Here is an 18,256-nt window from a genome sequence, read left to right as displayed (position 1 = left end):
TAAAGTTAGGGAGAAGAGTCTCCCCACCAGCCTATTATTTAAATGTTAAACCACTGCTGTTTTGGATACCTGTTAACACATTGGAACTTGCATTCTAATAGATACAAAGCAACTAGAATATGGCCCAGAGAAAATAAGGGAACAGGGGTCCCAACTGGCTCAGTCAGAAGAGTACCATCTTGGGGTCATGAGTTCCTGCTTCATGTGGAGAGTAGAGATTACTTAAATAAATAAAACTTTTGGAAAAAGACAAGAAGAAAAGAAGGGACCAAAGCAGCTTCCAATCTTGGCTGCTTTGTTAAAATATTTAAACATTTAATTAGATAAGCAATTCATAGGTTGACACACACACACACACACACACACACACACACACACGATAATCACTTCTAATGTTTTGTTTTACATGGTTGTAAACTTTAACCTACTTTTTTTTCTGTCATATAAAAATCAGATAGAATAATGCAGGGGAAAAGGCATTAAGTTAAAGTGATTCCCTTTATGCTGAAAAAGGTATAATCTATGATGAAAACAACATAGTTATTTTTTAAGTAGTCAAATACCAAAATACATAAAGAAAAAACTATTAGAGACAAGAATATAGGATATTGTATTTCAATTAGGAAAAGCATAGGAAATGGCTAACAGTTTGGATAGAAAAAAGGTAAATTCACAGTTTGGAAAATAAATTTCAGATGGGTTTTTTTTAATTAGGGTAAAATATGAAACTGTAAAAGTAATGGTGGTATTTTTGGGTTGAAACACGTAATACTTTTTTCATTCATCTGCCTCATATGAACCAAGGGCACACACTGTCCAGCCAGTGTCAAAACTGGATAATGCCACTCCCCTGCTCAAAATCCTCCAGAGATTTCTCCTCACACTTAGTAAAATCAGCAAAGCCCTCACCATGACAGGATCAGTCCTCTGACCCTCCCTGGCTTCATCTCCTACCTGTTCTGCCCCACTCAGAGGGAGCTCAGCTCCAGCCACGCTGGTAGCTGTTCCTCACAGGAATCACCCTCCTACCTTGGGGCTTTGACTTTTGCAATTTTCTGAGCAGGCAATGTTTGTCCCCCAAATACTGATATGGCTAGAGTTTTCCAATTTCATTCAGTTTTCTGTTAAAATGTTACCTCCTCTGAGAAGCCTACCCTGCCACCCTATGTGAAACAGTACCCCTTTCTCACTCCTCTTACCCTTCCCCATCCCCAAATTTCTCATCACTACCAGACTTTCTATCATGTATATGCTGTTGGGGTTTTTTTGTTTGTTTGTTCGTTTGTTTTGTTTTTTGTATTTACTGTTTTTTATGTCTCTCTCCAGAGCTCTCTAGAATGCAAGCTTGAGAATAGCAAGAATTTGGGGGGTTTTGGTACTAAATTCCCAATGTCCGAAACAGTAATAGGCATATAGCCCCTCACAAATATATGCTGAAATGAATGAACAAATTAATGCATGGACTTGCCAACATAGTAACTGAGTGATTTAAAAAAATTTTTTTTAATGTTTATTTATTTTTGACAGAGAGAGAGAGAGAGAGAGAGAGCCAGCATGAGTGGAGGAGGGAGAGAGAGAGAAAGGGAGACACAGAATCTGAAACAGGCTCCAGGCTTTGAGCTGTCAGCACAGAGCCCGAGGCGGGGCTCGAACTCACAGACGGAGAGATCATGACCTGAGCCAAAGTCGGACGCTCAACTGACTGAGCCACCCAGGTGCCCCTTTTTTAATTTTTTAAATGTTTATTTATTTGAGTGATTTTTAAACTGAATTGCGCTTTAATCAAAAGAACTGCAGCTATCCCAGATAAATCTTGAATATTCATAAGGTAGATACTGCTTGAAGATTTTTACAAACTTTAGAAGTAGACATAGGTTAACCAGTATAACACCATGTCCTGGGACTCCTGGAGTGATATGCTCTTTGCAAATTGGATCATGTGTTTGAAATTGATACATCATGGGTGATGCAACATGTCTAAGCTTCCCCAATGTAAGTCAGTCCCTGAGGGATCAATTTGGTAAACATGAAAAGAGTTTTCTCTAGAGGAAACAGTATTTGCAGAAACATCCATGCAAAAAAGGTAAAAGAGATATTCCCTAGTCTTACATCTGCTTCTTATATATGTTTACTTGACAATTCAACAAGAAAAATATTTATATTATTTGTGTATTCATTCAGGTATTTTGTGAGGATGAAATGTTATAAAAATATGTTGCAAAGGTTTGAAATTAATAATAATATGATGTTTTGAGTCAATTGTGGTGAAATTATAAAAACAGACACCAGTCCATGTGTGCAATGGGCCAATGTGACTTCCACCCATCAGAAAGGAGCCAGGTGAGGTCCTAAGTACCACTGACTTTTGCAAGAGTCTGAGGCACAGCCCCCCAGTAGAAATAAAACATAAGACTCTTTTGTAATTTTAAATTTTCTGTAGCCACATTTAAAAAAGTAAGAAGCAGCAAGGTAATTGTCAAGAATATATTTAATGTAATTCAATATACCTGAAACATATAATCACCATAAAAAATAATTAATGGAATAGTTTACATTCTTTTTGTACTAAGTGGACTAAATCCTGTGTATATTTTATACTTGTAGTACATCTTCATTTGGATGCTAAATTTTAATGGTAACTGACATGCAGTCTTACCAAAACAATAAAACTTTGCTTAGTGGAGAAATATTTTGCACTGTTTCAATCCTTACATTTAAATTTAAATTGGGGCACCTGGGTGGCTCAGTCGGTTGAGTGTCCGACTTCGGCTCAGGTCATGATCTCACGGTCTGTGAGTTCGAGCCCCGCGTCGGGCTCTGTGCTGACAGCTCAGAGCCTGGAGCCTGCTTCGGATTCTGTGTCTCCCTCTCTCTCTCCCCCTCCCCTGCTCATGCTCTCTCTCTGTCTCAAAAATAAATAAAAACATTAAAAAAAATTTTTAAAAAATTTAGTTAAACAAAATTTAAAATTCAGTGCCTCAGTTGCACTAACCATATTTCAAGTGCTCAACAGCCACCTAGTTAAGGGTCACCATACTGGACAGCAGGTCTATGGCACCAGCTGTGAGGTTATTACAAATGCAGTATCTCATGGGGCACCTGGGTGGCTCAGTCAGTTAAGCATCTGAATCTTGGTTTTGGCTCAGGTCATGATCTCGCAGTTTTGTGAGTTCAAGCAGGCTGTTAGTGCAGAGCCTGCTTGGGATTCTCTCTCACTCCTCTCTCTGCCCCTCCCCTGCTCATGTTCTCTCTTTCTCACTCCCTTTCTCAAAATAAATAAAAAATAAACTTGAAAAAAAAAAAAGAGAAATGCAGTATTTCAAACTGCACCCCAGACTTACTGAGTCAGAATCTGAACTTTAATAAGATTCACAGGTGACTGGTATGCACGTTCAAATTTGAGAAGCAGTGTTATCAGTCTCTTTAATTGTTTTATCTTTCTCATCATTGGCTTTACCATAGTGTAGATCATTATTGCTTCTAGCTGCGCTATTATAACTGCCTCTTAATTAGTCTCTCACCGCCAATCCACACTTAATCTTCTGGAAATACTTCCCAAAGACTTTAAATGGTTCTCTGAATGTTTACTGAATAAAGTCCAAACTGCTTGCCTTAGTATACAAGGTCCTATCCATATGGCCATGACCTGACTTTCCCACTCTGTTTCATTCACTAAATAACTCCAGCAATGAGAAGCATCCCAGGGTCTGCATTCTTTCTGCCATGTAATACTTACCACGTGTCACTCACTGAGCTATGTGAAAGGTAAACAAACATGGATAAGTCAGGTCCCTGCTCTAAATTACCTGACAAGACATGGGGGAAGGAGCGTATATTTAAACAACCAGTTAGTGTAATTGTGAAAACAGAGTTATGCTCAAATACAGAGGCAAAGGGAGGCAGAAATGCTTAACTAGTAAGGAAGACTGAGGAGTGGGGGAGGGAGGGAAAAAGGTCTCAGAGCAGAGGAAATATTTGAGAATTTGAAGAATGTATAGAATTTTGCAACACAGCAAAGGGCAGGGAAGGCCATTTCAAACTAAGAAAATAACAACATAAATGCATAAGTATGAAATGGCAGGACGTTCTGAGGGGAAAGCAAGTAATTCACTCAGGGTAGAAAGAAAGGAGAACGAATGGCATGAAGTGAAAGTATTGGCAGACCACTTCAAATTTATTATTCATTTATTTGTACCGAACATGGTTCCAAAGAAAGACTATCTGAGGCAGCTGGTAGGAGATGAAGTTAAAAAGGTACAATACATTTTGGATTATTCCAGCCCACATAGACTTTGCAATAATCAAATTACACTACGAACCATGCGCTTTGAACTCTCTCTGAGTGGTCCCTCTGTGCATGGGATTTTTATGATGAACTATTTCAGACATTGCAAAGAGTATGTAAAACAGTCTGAGACAAGAATGAACATCCATGAAGTCACTACCTTAGACTTAAAAATATTCCATCTGTTTCCTTCCAAGATCATGTTCCCCTTCCTCCCCACTCCCAGATCAGCAGAATTTTGAATTTTGTATTAATCATCCATTGCTTTTAAGTTTTACCACTTTTGCAAGCTGATTCACATTTGTTTTTAGACATTAGTCAAAAAATAATACTTATATGTATTCTTCTATACTTGTTCCTTTTGCTTAATTTATGTTTTTGAAATCAATCCAGAGGCGCCTGGGTGGCTCAGTCGGTTGAGCGTCCGACTTCGGCTCAGGTCATGATCTCACGGTCCGTGAGTTCGAGCCCTGCGTCAGGCTCTGTGCTGACAGCTCAGAGACTGGAGCCTGTTTCAGATTGTGTGTCTCCCTCTCTCTCTGACCCTCCCCCGTTCATGCTCTGTCTCTCTCTGTCTCAAGAGTAAATAAACATTAAAAAAAAAAATTAAAAAAAAAAAAAAAGAAATCAATCCATACCGGTAAGTCAAGCTCTAGTTCATTCATTTTTACTACGTTAAATGTTCCATTGTTTTGAACATACAACAACATATTTACCTCTTCTACCCTTGCTGAACACTTACAAAAAATGCAACCAAGAATACACCACATATGTATGTTCAAGAATTTCCCTTGGATGTATCTGGTGGTAGGGACGTTATTTTAAACACTGAACAACGTGTATGGCCTGGGTACTGATCACCAAGAAGAGGACTTGGCCATAAACCACTGAGTAAAGCTGCGCACCAGTGTCAGCCCTGACTAGCAGAAAAATTGCTAGGACAGAGGAAATGCACGTCACAGAACGAAAGTGACTGAATGTATACGCCCCACTCCCAAGGGGAGTGTGTGTAAATTCCTGCGCTTCCATATCCTTACCAAATGTCTGATTTCCTAAATTTAAAAATCTGAAAGGTATGAAAGGGTATCTTGTGTTTTTAATTTGCATTTCCTTAATTGCTAATGAAGTCCTCCATGTTTATTCAACATTTATGTTACACTTGGCCTTAGAGCCTACTTTGCTGATAATATAGCTATACCAACCTTCTTTTGGTTCAGGTTGCTGATATAAATTTTTCCATCCCTCTTCCAACATTTCCAGGTCTTTGAAGTTCAAATGTATCCCTTGTAAACAACATTAAGTTTGGTTTTGTTTTTATATCCAGTCAGAAAATACTGTAATTTCCTCTTTGGAGCATTTACTATAATGAGTGATATTGTTATGCATTATTTTGCTATTAGTTTAGTAGTCAGACTAGATTTCAACCTGAGTCCTTGACTTATTGCAGTCTCATACAAATTCTTACATTCTCACTTTTCAACAGTGCTGCAAGTCTGTACCATTTAACTCCACTGACCCCTCTCCTATCTTGTGATTGTTCATGCATTGTTGTTCTAGATATACTTTAAATTTCACAAGACATTCCAATTATTGTCTTTTTTTAAAATTTTTTTTAACGTTTATTCATTTTTGAGACAGAGAGAGACAGAGCATGAACAGGGGAGGGGCAGAGAGAGAGGGAAACACAGAATCTGAAACAGGCTTCAGGCTCTGAGCTGTCAGCCCAGAGCCCGACACGGGGCTTGAACTCACGGACCGTGAGATCATGACTTGAGCTGAAGTCGGATGCTTAACCGACCAAGCCACCCAGGCGCCCCTCCAATTATTGTCTTGAATGGACCCCATTTGCATCCTGGACTCTGCTGACGTAGAGCTACAGCTGGGACCGCTCTCCTCACCACTTCTGCTCCATGGCATTTTGTAGGCATATTCTCACAAGGTCATACACTTTGGTATTTATGTACATACTACAACACATATAGTTACAACAGTATATACTATGTACTTATCCCAATTGGATGGGATGGAGGCTGCTTTCCCTCTACCAACGGTAGAAAGTGAGACCCCAAGAAATTCATTTATAAAGAAATTCATTTATAAAGTGAGACCCCAAGAAATTCACTCATTCTGGTGCTCCAGAATGAGCCCTCTTCCCACCAAGTCAATGGCTGGAGAGCATTTCTACCCTGAAAATTGCTGAACTGCCAAACTAACAAAATGTCTCATGCTGACAGATGAAAAGGGGCAGGAGAGTGGGAGAGATATTGCTAAGTTAAGAGAAAACGTCTGTGAAGTACCCTGCATGCAGCTAGAAATGGCAAAGATGCATGAGTCAGCTATGGCTCAAGTGCATACTGCAGGTCCTGAAGAGGGCCACCTGCTAGGCAAGAAAGTCCTAGCAACAAGAGGCTGTGGCAAGGGCAGCACAAGGAAGGGGGCCCTCAGGCAGATGGATACCCCACACCAGGGAAAGGGAAGTGAGGAGACCCCAGCAGATCTCAGAAGTAGTCACAAACTACTGTGTAAGAGTCAGCACTGGATTTCTGCCACACATAAGCACTCTCCAGAGAGACTGAAACCATCAGGCTGCCATCATGCAAGGAAACCTCTGTCCCTGCACCCCTTCCCACCCCAATACCACAGGGGTACAGAGCAAGGGTGGAGGAAGGGTGCAGCAGATTATATTTTCCAAAGATGGCTACAACAGTATCTCCCACAGCAAATGCTCTTCTGCAGTCACCCGTCAAGAGGTATTCAGTTTCTCTGTTCCCTCGATTCTGGGCGAACCCGTGATGGTTTTAAACAGACCAGCAGACTACGGCAGAAGTAAGGCAGTACTAATTTGGGGGGCAGTTTCCTAACTGGCTTGGAAACTAACACTTCCTGCCTTTTGAAGGGTAGTTGCCTTATAAAAAGTAAAACTCTGCTGAGACCACAATGCTATGAGGAGCCCATGCCAAGTGGAGAGGCCATGGAGGATAAGCCACCATGTGGGGAGACAAGAGAAATGCCAGAGTGAGAAAGCCTCTTAGGAGATCCTCCAGCCCCAAGGACCCCAGCTGATACCACTGCAGATCACAAATCGCTCAGCAGAGCCCATCCTAAATTTCTGATTTAAATTTCTTTGTAAACCAAGAGTTAAACAAAATTATTGTTTTTAAGCAACTAAGCTTTGGGGAAGTTTTACACCAATCCCAGGACAAGTGTCTCAGAACACATCATTTTCTTCTCTTGCCACGGAGTTTTCCTAGAACCACAAGACTGGTCTGTCCCATAGGAAAAGGGAAAGAAAGCCCTTAATTGACTATGAGGTTAAAGTTCTAAAAAGAATGGGATAGGGTCTCTAGTAACAGGAATGAGACGGTTTGAATAACCAAAAATAAACAAAAGAGATAAAGAATACGTCTTAAATATCACTATGAATCTCTGTGCCAACAGAATAGGGTGTTTGACGGAACACACATGGGCAATTATTGGAAAAACAAGTCACTCATATTTATAACCCTCACAAGTTGAACTGCTTTTAAACATCAGTTACAAGGGGTATGGGGTGGCGCCTGGATGATTCAGTTGGTTAAGGGTCTGACTCTTGATTTCGACTCAGGTCATGACCTCATGGTTCGTGGGATCAAGTCCCACATCAGGCTCTGTGCTATTAGCTTGGGATCCTCTCTCCTCTCTATGACCCACCCCTGCTTGTACTCTCTTTCTCTCTCTCTCTCGAATTAAATGAATATTTTTAAAAAGTCAATTACAGGGGTGCCTGGGTGGCTCAGTTGGTTGAGCATCCAGCTCTTGGTTTCGGCTCAGGTCATGGTCTCACAGTTTCGTGAGTTCAAGCTCTGCGTCTGGCTCTGTGCTGGCAGCACGGAGCTGCTTGGGATTCTCTCTCCCTCCCTCTCTTTCTGCCCCTTCCCTGCTCACACTGTCTCTGTCTCTCTCAAAATAAATAAACTTAGAGTAAATCAATTACATATGTCTGTAAGAGTACTGGCATTTATTTTAAAATGTCTTAAAAATGCATTCTGATTGTTTCTATATTCTCAAGTGAACTGAGTACCATATGCTTCCTATCATTTCAGTGTTCTTGCTTTCATATTTTACACTGTACAAATTCTTTTGATTTTTAATAACTTTATACATACAAAAGAAAAATGTGGAATACATAGGTAAGCTCTGTAGCATAATGTGAAATGAACCCAGGTAACCTATCACCCAAGCTACTAACTTGAACACCGCCCAGTGCCTTTGCTTCCAAGAGTGGATCCCTGCCCCATCCCATGTCACTAATGTCACTACTCTCCTGAGTTATCTGTTTATTGTTCCTTTGCTTTTTAGAGTACAGTTTTTATCAACTTATATACGTCTCTTCACTATGTGCTATTTAGTTTGGCTTGTTCCTGGACTCTGTGTGCTGACATCCGGTCCTCATGTGCCCCTTCTAGATCCTCTTCAGTTTGATTAAAACCAGAAGTCTGTTACTTGTCCCAGACTTCCTTACCAGCCATGCTCTCATCACATTTTGCCAAGGGGAGGCAGTTGTGCCAGACTGGAGGCTGCAAAAAGGTGGACTCCTCCTTCTTCTGATGGTTCCTCCACCGAACTGCTAGCTCCTGCTGGAGTGTCAGATGTTCAGGCAGCAGCAGACCAACTGCAGCCCCACTATTGCCAATGGTAGTGGCAGGCCAGTGCTGGCTTTTCCAGGGAGGTAGCTTTTCCATGGGCAGTGGCACTAAATGCTGCATTACCCAGAAACACACTCAGGAGAGGATCTGGAATTGGTTATCTGCCCTACATGGGCTTATGTGCCCTACTTGGGCTTAAATGCAGGGATAGCCTACCACCTGCCAGAGAAGACGCGATACTGGAAGTCTGGGACAGGCACTGGCAAAACACTTACCTAAGTGGTCTTCTGTGCTTGACCGGGAAGTGCCTTCTCAGACTGTAGCCTGCAGAGGAAGTGGCTGTGGCATTCACCGATAATATAGGAATGAGGACTGTAAGGATTACGAGTGGATGGGTGTTTCTTCCTGTACTGAAGAACTTCATCAGCATTTCTGACACTGTGAAACTCTCCTCCTTGAAATATTTTCTTGGCTCTCTCAGTTTCCTAGTTTTTCCTTGACTTTGAAATGTTAGTATTCCCCAGGGCTCATTCTTTGGAATCTTTCCTTATCTATGTCAACTCCCTATATGATCTCATCCAATCTCGTAGCTTTAAATACTGTATGCTGACAGCTCTCCAATTTTTGTCCCCAGTCCTGACCCAGAATGACATAGTCAATCTCCTATTAATACTTTCATTGGGATGTCTAATAGGCGCCATGGAAATACTCATTTCACCCCGATCTGCCCTTGTCCCGGCCTTCACCGTTCCAGTACATGGCACCTCCACTTCTCCAGTTGTCTGAAGTCCACAGTTTCATTTTAATAGTATTAACTGTATTAAAATGCCTTCTGAGGTTACTAAAGTGAATTGCCTTCCAAGATTACTAGAAAAAGGAGTTTATGTTTTGCTTTCTCATTATGAGTTATGATCTATTTATTTGTGTCATAAAAAAGTGCAAATTGTTTATTGTCCTAAAATACATGAAAACACATTTGGATAACGTTCCTTATAGAAAATGAAAGAGAGAAAGTGTACAAAATGATCAAATATTAGTAGCATGAATCAGATTAATACACGTCTAATCTCTGAAACAAATGGAATAGAATGTCGATATTGTGTGTGCATGACAAAATTAAGTATTAATTAGAGGAATAAAGCCACTTCCACACTTGATCCTTGACACGACCACCAAGGTTACGTTGTGTGAACCTGAGTCATAAGTGTGTTTAGTAAGAATGAAAATTCGGTGTGCCTGGGTGGCTCAGTCCAGTAGGCCTCCCGCTCTTGATTCTGGCTCAGGTCATGATCTCACAGTGTGTAAGTTTGAGCCCCAGGTCAGGCTCTGTGCTGACAGCATGGAGCCTGCTTGGGATTCTCTCTCTCTCCCTCTCTCTCTCCCTGCCCCTCCTCCTGCTTGTATGGTCTCTAAACAAACAAACAAACAAACATTAAAAAAATGAATGAAAATTTAACCTGAAACAACCTAAGAGCCATCTTGGAAGGCTTAATATATTTACAGGATTCTTGAGCTTAAATTCAAAATCCAATTATATGGACACTAAAATGTTACACTAGACATTGGACAAGAAGAGCTGAAAGATAAAATACAGGAAATCTAGTTAAACTTGAATTTCAGACGAACAATAAATCTTTTAGTATAAATATATCCCGTGCAATTTTTTAAAACTTATTTTTAAAAAGAGAACGAGCGAGTGGGAGAGAGGGGCAGAGAGAGAGAGAATCCTAAGCAGGTTCCAAGCTCGGTGCCAAGCAGGTGGGGGTGGGAGGGCTTGATCCCACAACCCTGGGATCACGACCTGGGCCAAAATCAAGGGTCAGATGGATGCTCAACTGACTGACTACGCCACCCAGGAGTCCTACCTCCCACCTCAACCCCCGTGCAATGTTCATACTAAAAACTTACTCATTGTTTATCTAAAGTTCAAATTTCACTGGGAAAATTTCAAATTGAGAACCCCATAAACAAAATGAATTAAAATCTTGGTGTTTCAAAGTTGCAACGCAAGACACACGGCCCACTTGAGAATGTTCGGCTGCTATACCAGTGCTCTAAGTTGTCTCTCTCCATCATCTCACCCCTTTTCGGCTTCGCAAAAAAATACTCTCGGGAGCCTTCAAAGGTGGCTCCATAATTTAACAGTGGAACACGAAAGTAGAAAGGGTTCTTAAGTCGGACATTCACCCGTTTCTGGAAACGATGGGAAAGAGGAAGACGCTGGTGGCGGCAGGGAAGCAGGGAACACCCTGGGGCGTTGAACCTTGGGAGGGAAACCGAGTGCGCAGGCAGGAGGGCGTCGGGAGGTCCCCGCAGGCCAATTGGTTAGCGCGCGCGCCTGGCAGGGGTCGCGGCCACCGGGGTAAACTAGGGGCGTCCGTTACAGCTTAACCGCCGGTCGGACAGGAGCCTGGGGGCGGGGGTAGGGCTACAATTGTAAAACACCTTATACGAGAGCGGGCGACAGTGTCAGGCTCTCACGTCGCCCCCCTTCTCTTCCACCCGGCCGCCCAGGCAATCCCGGAGCCCCGAAGTCGGAGGGGCGGCAAAGGGGGCGGAGAAGCCACCCTCAGCTTACTAGTTTGAGTCATCCTGGAGATGCAGAAGCAGGAGAAGCTGAAAAGCACGAAGGCGGCCAGCGCGATCAGCACGTTCACGTGCTTCGTCCTCATGGAGCCGGCCTGACGCGGGCGACAGCGGCGCGGCGAGTGGAGGCACCAAGCAGCGACCCCGCGCAGCGGAGGATGAGCGCGCGCCGCCGCGCCTGCGCCTCTGGACGCGCGCTCTCGCGCCCTTGCTCTCCCTGTGTCGGGGAGGACCTCAGCACGCCTGTCCTTTGGCTCAGCACTTAGCATCCAGAACCCCTTGCTAGGACTAAGGGTAGTTAAATGCCATCAACTATGGGAAAGCTCTGCACTGCGTGGCACAGTGGTGGGTGCTCAGTAACTGTTAATTTATTTTCCTGTAGCAGTGGCTTTTGCGCCAGACCCTAGGCTAAGCAGTTTGCATGTATTAGCTGGGTAAATCCTCACAACATCCCAATTTTTTTAAGGTAATAAAGATAATAGTATCTAATATGCTATTGGTATCTTTTACCTTGAAAGAAAGGAGCCGTTGTGAATTTGAGCTACAGGATACACAGCTGGAAGTAGTTCTGCTACAAACCTTGTACATAGATAAGAAGTTTATAAATAAAAGTTCCTAAATAAAATATGTATCTTTAGCCTTAAATGAAAGCCATCAAATGCCCAAATAATTTAGGGGGCTTAGATTTTTGTGTGGGAAATGGCCAACGCCAGACTTTCAGCTTTATCCCTTTATCTTTTATATTTTGGTACCCCCCCCCCCCCAAAAAAAAGGATGAAGGAGTCAACTATTGTAAAAAAAAAAAAAGTTATATATACAATGAGCACTGCAAGGGAGGTTTGCTAACCTTTGCCAAGTTCAAGATATCAGTTTTTCAGCCCTTTACAAACCAAGGCTGGGAAACACTAGGAGAAAATCAGTAGGGTGAGACTCTTTGGGCTCCATGAACTGTGGTTTGCTATTGGGTTCTCCACACTGAGCAATCTTCTTATTGTCAGTGTCTGGTTATAAGCGTTTTACTTCGAACCAGCACTATACCACTGGATGGGCTGGTTTCTGGCTCCTTGAAAGAAGAAACATTTGAACACATATCAGCGTAAGGATGCCATTGTAAGCTGTGTTTTCTCATGTGATGATGGCCAGGAGTTGTGACCTTCAGTTGAGCAGTGACCCAGCCAGGTCCCAGGAATGGCAGCTGGGAGAGACACCTCAACTTCATTCTCCTTCATCCCTTTGGTCCCTTGCCAGTTCCTCCCATTAGCTAACCTCTACTGGGAGCCAGAAGGCAAGGAAGTTCTGTGCAATGTATTAGATCTTAAGAACTGCCTCCTGTAGAGTAGACTGACATGTGGGAAGAAGCTATCCAGCGCAAGATATCTCCAAATTCAATAGCTTATAGTCCTCTTACTTGGTCTCCAGTTTCACACCTTTCAGCTTTTTGTTGGAAAGCAAACGATGTCACAATCCACTAGCAGTATCCAGGGAAAGTTTTTAATCCTCTCTGAGCTAGTGTTCCTCAACAGAAAGATGGGATGAATAATACCTGTCCAAGGTTGCTGAATTAAATAACATTCAAAACCAGTTAGCATTATTTCTTGTCATTATGTAATGCTCAATACATTTTGGTTTTCTGTTGTTGCCCATCAGAGCAATATTCATTTTCTCACTAATTCTATTATTTTTTCTATGGCAGACTCCCTGCTCAAAAATCCTTCAGCAACTCTGTGTTAAAAATGAAAAGTCCTGGAATCCAGGACCTTACACGATCTGGTTCCACCTACCTTTCCAGCTATTGTATCTATCCCAGCTATTGATATGCCTCCAATTTAGTACTCAAAAGTTCTGCTGCACTCAAACTCACCAAATACCATGTTCTCAAGATTCAAAAAAGCATTTTGCTCTCACATCTTAATGCTTTTGAAATCAGCATGTGTCTTCTGATTTTTATATTTTAGTTATTTCTTTTTGTCTTTTTTTCCAAAGAAAGGAAAATCCAAAACCCTGATAATCAGGCAATGGCTTGTCTATGAATCAGAACACGTGATAGTTATTGAACATCTACACTGTGCCAGTCACTGAACTAGGTACTGGAGCTACAAGTAGTCGATTGCTGGCTCATGGCTCCACCTTCTTCATGCACAAACACGGACTACACCACACACACACACGCGTACGCCTACCTTTCAAAAGTATTCAAGACTCAGCTGAAATGTCACTTCACGAAGCTTCATTGATCACCCACGTATAAAGAAGTTTCTATGCTCTTTGAAAGCCTGTAGCCCTTGGGTTCTCTCTCAGGACACTCAGTCTGCATCACTTATCTGTTACGTACGTATTTTACTCCCTTTACCATGTTAGAAGTCCCTGAAAGAAAAAGATGATGCCTTACATATCTCCATATCATATTCCCCACTGTGTGCTCCAGGGTGTTTTACAGATGAAAGGTGTTGATTGAAACACAAGCCTATAGTACAACTGGGCTATGTTCACAACTAACCACTATAGTCACTACCTGCTACCATTCAAGCCAACAATAAGTATCACTCCAGGAAATCCAGTAAAGAATGCAGTAGTGTTTTCAAAGACCTTCACACCTCCCTTTTGTGATTTGTTTTCTAAAAGTATTGGCACAGGGGCGCCTGGATGGCTCAGTCGGTTAAGCGTCCGACTTCAGCTCAGGTCATGATCTCACTCTCGTGGGTTCGAGCCCTGCGTTGCGCTCTGTGCTGACAGCTCAGAGCCTGGAGCCTGCTTCGAATTCTGTGTCTCCCTCTCTCTCTGCCCCTCCCCTGCTCATGCTCTGTCTGTGTCTCAAAAATAAATAAAAAACATTTAAAAACTTTAAAAATAAATAAGTAAAAGTAGTGGCACATTCAGAGCACAAGGAAGTGGAGAATTGCCAGGCTAAATAATTGCTAAATACTTATAGGAATAATAACAGGGATGAGAAGAGTATCCTATGGGGTTATTACCAGCATTATAGCCCTCAGGGCTTCTAGAGTTAACTTTAGTCTAAATGGTGGTCTCGCAACTGTTATTAGTACAGCAGAATAAACTTATTAGTGGAGACAGATTTTTCTAGTCTTGTATAAATATAGGATCCTGAAGGTGAAAACAGTCTGAAAGATAATAACTTGATAAAATGCCAGTTGTCTTGGTCCTATTTTCTGTTTCAAGTGATTTAGAATTAAGTCATCTGTGCCCAGGGCGAGTGCCATCTGTTCAGCACAATTTGGGTAAATTACAGTACTGAAAGGAACTTTTATGGATCATCTAGGACAGCCGTTGTTCTTAAACAAGAATCACCTAGACACCTTGTTAGGCAGATTTCTGGGCCCATGCTCAGTTTCTGATTCAGCAGGGTAAGGTTGGGACTCCAAAATTTGCATTTCTCACAAGTCCCAGATGATACTGATGCCTCTGGTCCAAGAGATGACACTTTGAGAACCACTTCATAATAATAACACTGCATGGAATCAAAGGTTGGACTTAGAAAAAGGTATAGATTGCCTAATTTATTCTCTTTGCTCAAACCATCCCAAAATACCCATTTATTTTTTTTAATTATTATTTTGTTTTTTAAATTTTTTTTAATGTTTATTTATTTTTGAGACAGAGAGAGACAAGAGCATGAACGGGGGAGGGTCAGAGAGAGGGAGACACAGAATCTGAAACAGGATCCAGGCTCTGAGCTGTCAGCACAGAGCCCGACGCGGGGCTCGAACTCACAGACCGCGAGATCATGACCTGAGCCGAAGTCGGCCGCTTAACCAACTGAGCCACCCAGGCGCCCCTTAAATTATTTTTTTAATGTTTATTTACTTTTGAGAGAGAGAGAGAGAGACAGACAGACAGACAATGTGTGAGTGGGCGAGGGACAGACACAGAATCTGAAGCAGGCTCCAGGCTCCGAGCCATCAGCACAGAGCCTAAGATGGGGCTAGAACCCACGAACCACGAGATCATGACCTGAGCTGAAGTCAGATGCTTCACCGACTGAACCACCCAGGCACCCCCAAAATACCCATTTAAAAGACACCACATTAGGGGCGCCTGGGTGGCTCAGTCGGTTAAGCGTCTGACTATGGCTCAGGTCACGATCTCACGGTCCGTGAGTTCGAGCCCCGCGTCGGGCTCTGGGCTGATGGCTCAGAGCCTGGAGCCTGTTTCCGATCTGTGTCTCCCTCTCTCTCTGCCCCTCCCCTGTTCATGCTCTGTCTCTCTCTGTCTCAAAAATAAATAAACGTTAAAAGACACCACATTCTCTGCCACCAGCGAGGGGGATTCCATTATGTGCCCTGGTAATTATATTCTACAAGTTAACAATATTTATAAAAATTTATTTCCTACCCCTGAATGTACCAAGATGGGCCTGGTTAGGTAAACAAAACAAAAAAATAAAAATGAAATAAAACCAAAAAAAAAAAAAAAAAAAAAAAAAAAGCTTTCAGTTTCTAGGATTGCCTCCTGAATTGAAAGGCTGTAATCCCACCAAAGGGGCCTTGCCTAGGTGAGGGCTGAAATCAGCCCTTGTACCACCTGCATTCTGCTGCCGGGTTGGTTCTGTTGAGAGCAAGGAGTGCATCTTGTACGAATGCACACAAAAGCATCAGGTAGGTGGCTGAAGCCTCACCGTCCCTGGAAGGAGTGAACAAGGACAAGACATTGTCTTGTCACTAACACTAGGAAGCTGTGTAGGTACCACATAGGGTACTAGAAAAGCAGTAGAAAAACAAGCATGGCTTATAAATCACAACCCGAATGATAGTGCCACTCTGTTACTGTTGGGGCAGGGGTTCAGTGGTCCTGTGTCACAGTTTTTCTCCAGATTACCCTGGCAGAGTTTTCAAGCCAGACGTCGAAATCGGCTTCAATCTAATTTTCAGGGGAGAACAGCTCTTAGGGCTTCTCCCGTCATCAGCCATGATGTAGTTTCACATCTGAGAGAAACCACTGTAGTAAGTATCATTCTCTTACTCTCAGACATTCTTGAGGACTAAGAATGACAGTCTCTTTTCCCAGCATCGCCAGTTACTTGTTCTCCTTCTTGTAAAATGTCGTCTCTTTTCCATTTATCACCTGTCAGAATACAAACCTGGTCTCCCCTTCGGTTCAGCCATACTCTCAACCCACAAAAAGAGCAGTGGTCAGAAACTTGCTGGGGCCTCCCCTTTGTCCATTCCGGGGGAAGTGGGAGGCTTGCCTCAGTCAAGTACGATGTAGCTATCTTCCCACCCTATGGGGTGACTGGGAGTGAGACCTATAGCCAATCCTTGTTTGGCCACAAGATGTGAAGTTGAGTAGGGAAAGGGTTAACATTAGGCAGGGAGAGATAAGGGAGTGTCAGGGAGGCAGGCAGGAGCTGTAATCTGGAGGCTGAAGAAGGGGGGATTTCAGGTCGGGGGTGTGGGTGGATAAATGTATTCCAGACCTGCCTAGGCTAGATGTCATGAGTGGAGTCTTACAAACTTTCTGATAAAGTGCCAATAAAAATTCAGGGACAGAAATCCTCTGTGGCTACCCAGTCAGGACCCCTCTCACTCTTGAGAGAGCTTTATACTTTCCCCTCAATTAACTCCATTGCTTTGCTCACTCTCTGTGGTCCTCGAGATTCATTCTTCGAATCCTTGAGACAAGGACCAGTGTCTCTCCCACCCTCCTGTGACAAAGTCACTATCCAACACAGGGGATTCCTTAAAAAGATGCACATTTAGGGCGCCTGGGTGGCTCAGTCGGTGAAGTGTCCAATTTGAGCTCTGGTCATGATTTTATGCTTCATGGGTTCAAACCCCACATCAGGCTCTCTGCTGTCAGCACTGAGCCTGCTTCAGATCCTCTGTCTCCCTCTCTCTCTGGCCCTCCCCAGCTCACACTCTCTCTCTCCTCTCAAATAAATAAACATTTAAAAAAATATGCACATTTATGTCAAAAGGAATGGAAATTGTGTCTTGGGCAGCAAGTCTTCCTTTCACTGGGTCTTCCAAGGGTAGTGCTGGTCCCTTACCCATGGGATCCACTAAAATAAATTTGTAAAGTGGGAGAGAGAGAGTCAGAGCACCATCCTCCACCTCTTCACTCCCATTGCAATATTGTGATTTATAATAAGAAATATTGTGTCTTTAGCTGGTCCTGGCACAGAGCTCCTAAAACCCGTGGAATTTCCTAAGATGAAGAGTGATAAGAGTGGTTTTTGTTATGTTAATAAAGTCGCTTTCAGAAAGCACCTAAGTAAGGTGGGATGTGGGGGGTGTTAGAACATTTAGTCCCATCTCCCTGACCTCTGAGGATGGGAAAGGGGCAGGAGATTGAGTAAAAATCACCAAGAGGGGCAAAGTAATAAAGGCTCCATAAAAAAACCCAAAAGATGGGGGGAGGGGAGCCTAGGTGGCTCAGTTGGTTAAGCTTCCAACTCGTGGTTTCGGCTCAGGTCAAGATCTCACAGTTTGTGAGTTTGAGCCCGGAATGGGGCTCTGCACTGACAGCACAGAGCCTGCCTGGGATTCTCTCTGTCCCTCTCTCTCTGCCCGTCCCCTGCTTGCATACTCTGTCTCTCAAAATAAATAAACTTAAGAAATGAAACAAAACAAAAGGACAGGATTTGGAGAGCTTCTGGATTGGGGAATACATGGAGATTAGGGGGAAGTGGAGCTCTCAGAGAGCGTGGAAGCTTCATGCCTCTTTCTCCATATACTGCCCTATGTTCCATATGACTGTTCCTGAGTTATATTCCCTTATAATAAACCAGTAAGTAAAATGTTTC

The 18,256-nt window shown here is 42.8% G+C and overlaps 1 protein-coding gene across 8 annotated transcripts in view; it reads right to left on the bottom strand.

Moving 5' to 3' along the window:
• The window catches only part of MGAT4D (MGAT4 family member D), a 71,346-nt gene that overhangs the window by 46,326 nt on the left and 6,764 nt on the right, over nucleotides 1-18,256 (bottom strand). For 7 of the 8 annotated variants that reach the window (XR_002072661.2, XR_008421663.1, XR_008421664.1 and 4 more), the window contains exon 1: nucleotides 11,489-11,636. The exons of the other annotated variant lie outside the window; for it this stretch is intronic. Coding sequence is in view for 1 of the 7 variants with exons in the window: in XM_019420075.2 (XP_019275620.2) it covers nucleotides 11,489-11,582 (94 nt within the window). In the remaining 6 variants the exon portion in view is untranslated. Of the gene's footprint in view, nucleotides 1-11,488; nucleotides 11,637-18,256 lie in introns of those variants that run through there. 8 annotated transcript variants of the gene reach the window in all.

This window comes from Panthera pardus, unplaced genomic scaffold (assembly GCF_024362965.1).
Source record: "Panthera pardus isolate Hobbes unplaced genomic scaffold, ASM2436296v1 HiC_scaffold_13, whole genome shotgun sequence".
Taxonomy (NCBI): domain Eukaryota; kingdom Metazoa; phylum Chordata; class Mammalia; order Carnivora; family Felidae; genus Panthera; species Panthera pardus.
Note: the sequence above shows the minus strand (reverse complement) of the source record. Positions and strands in the feature narration are given on the sequence as shown.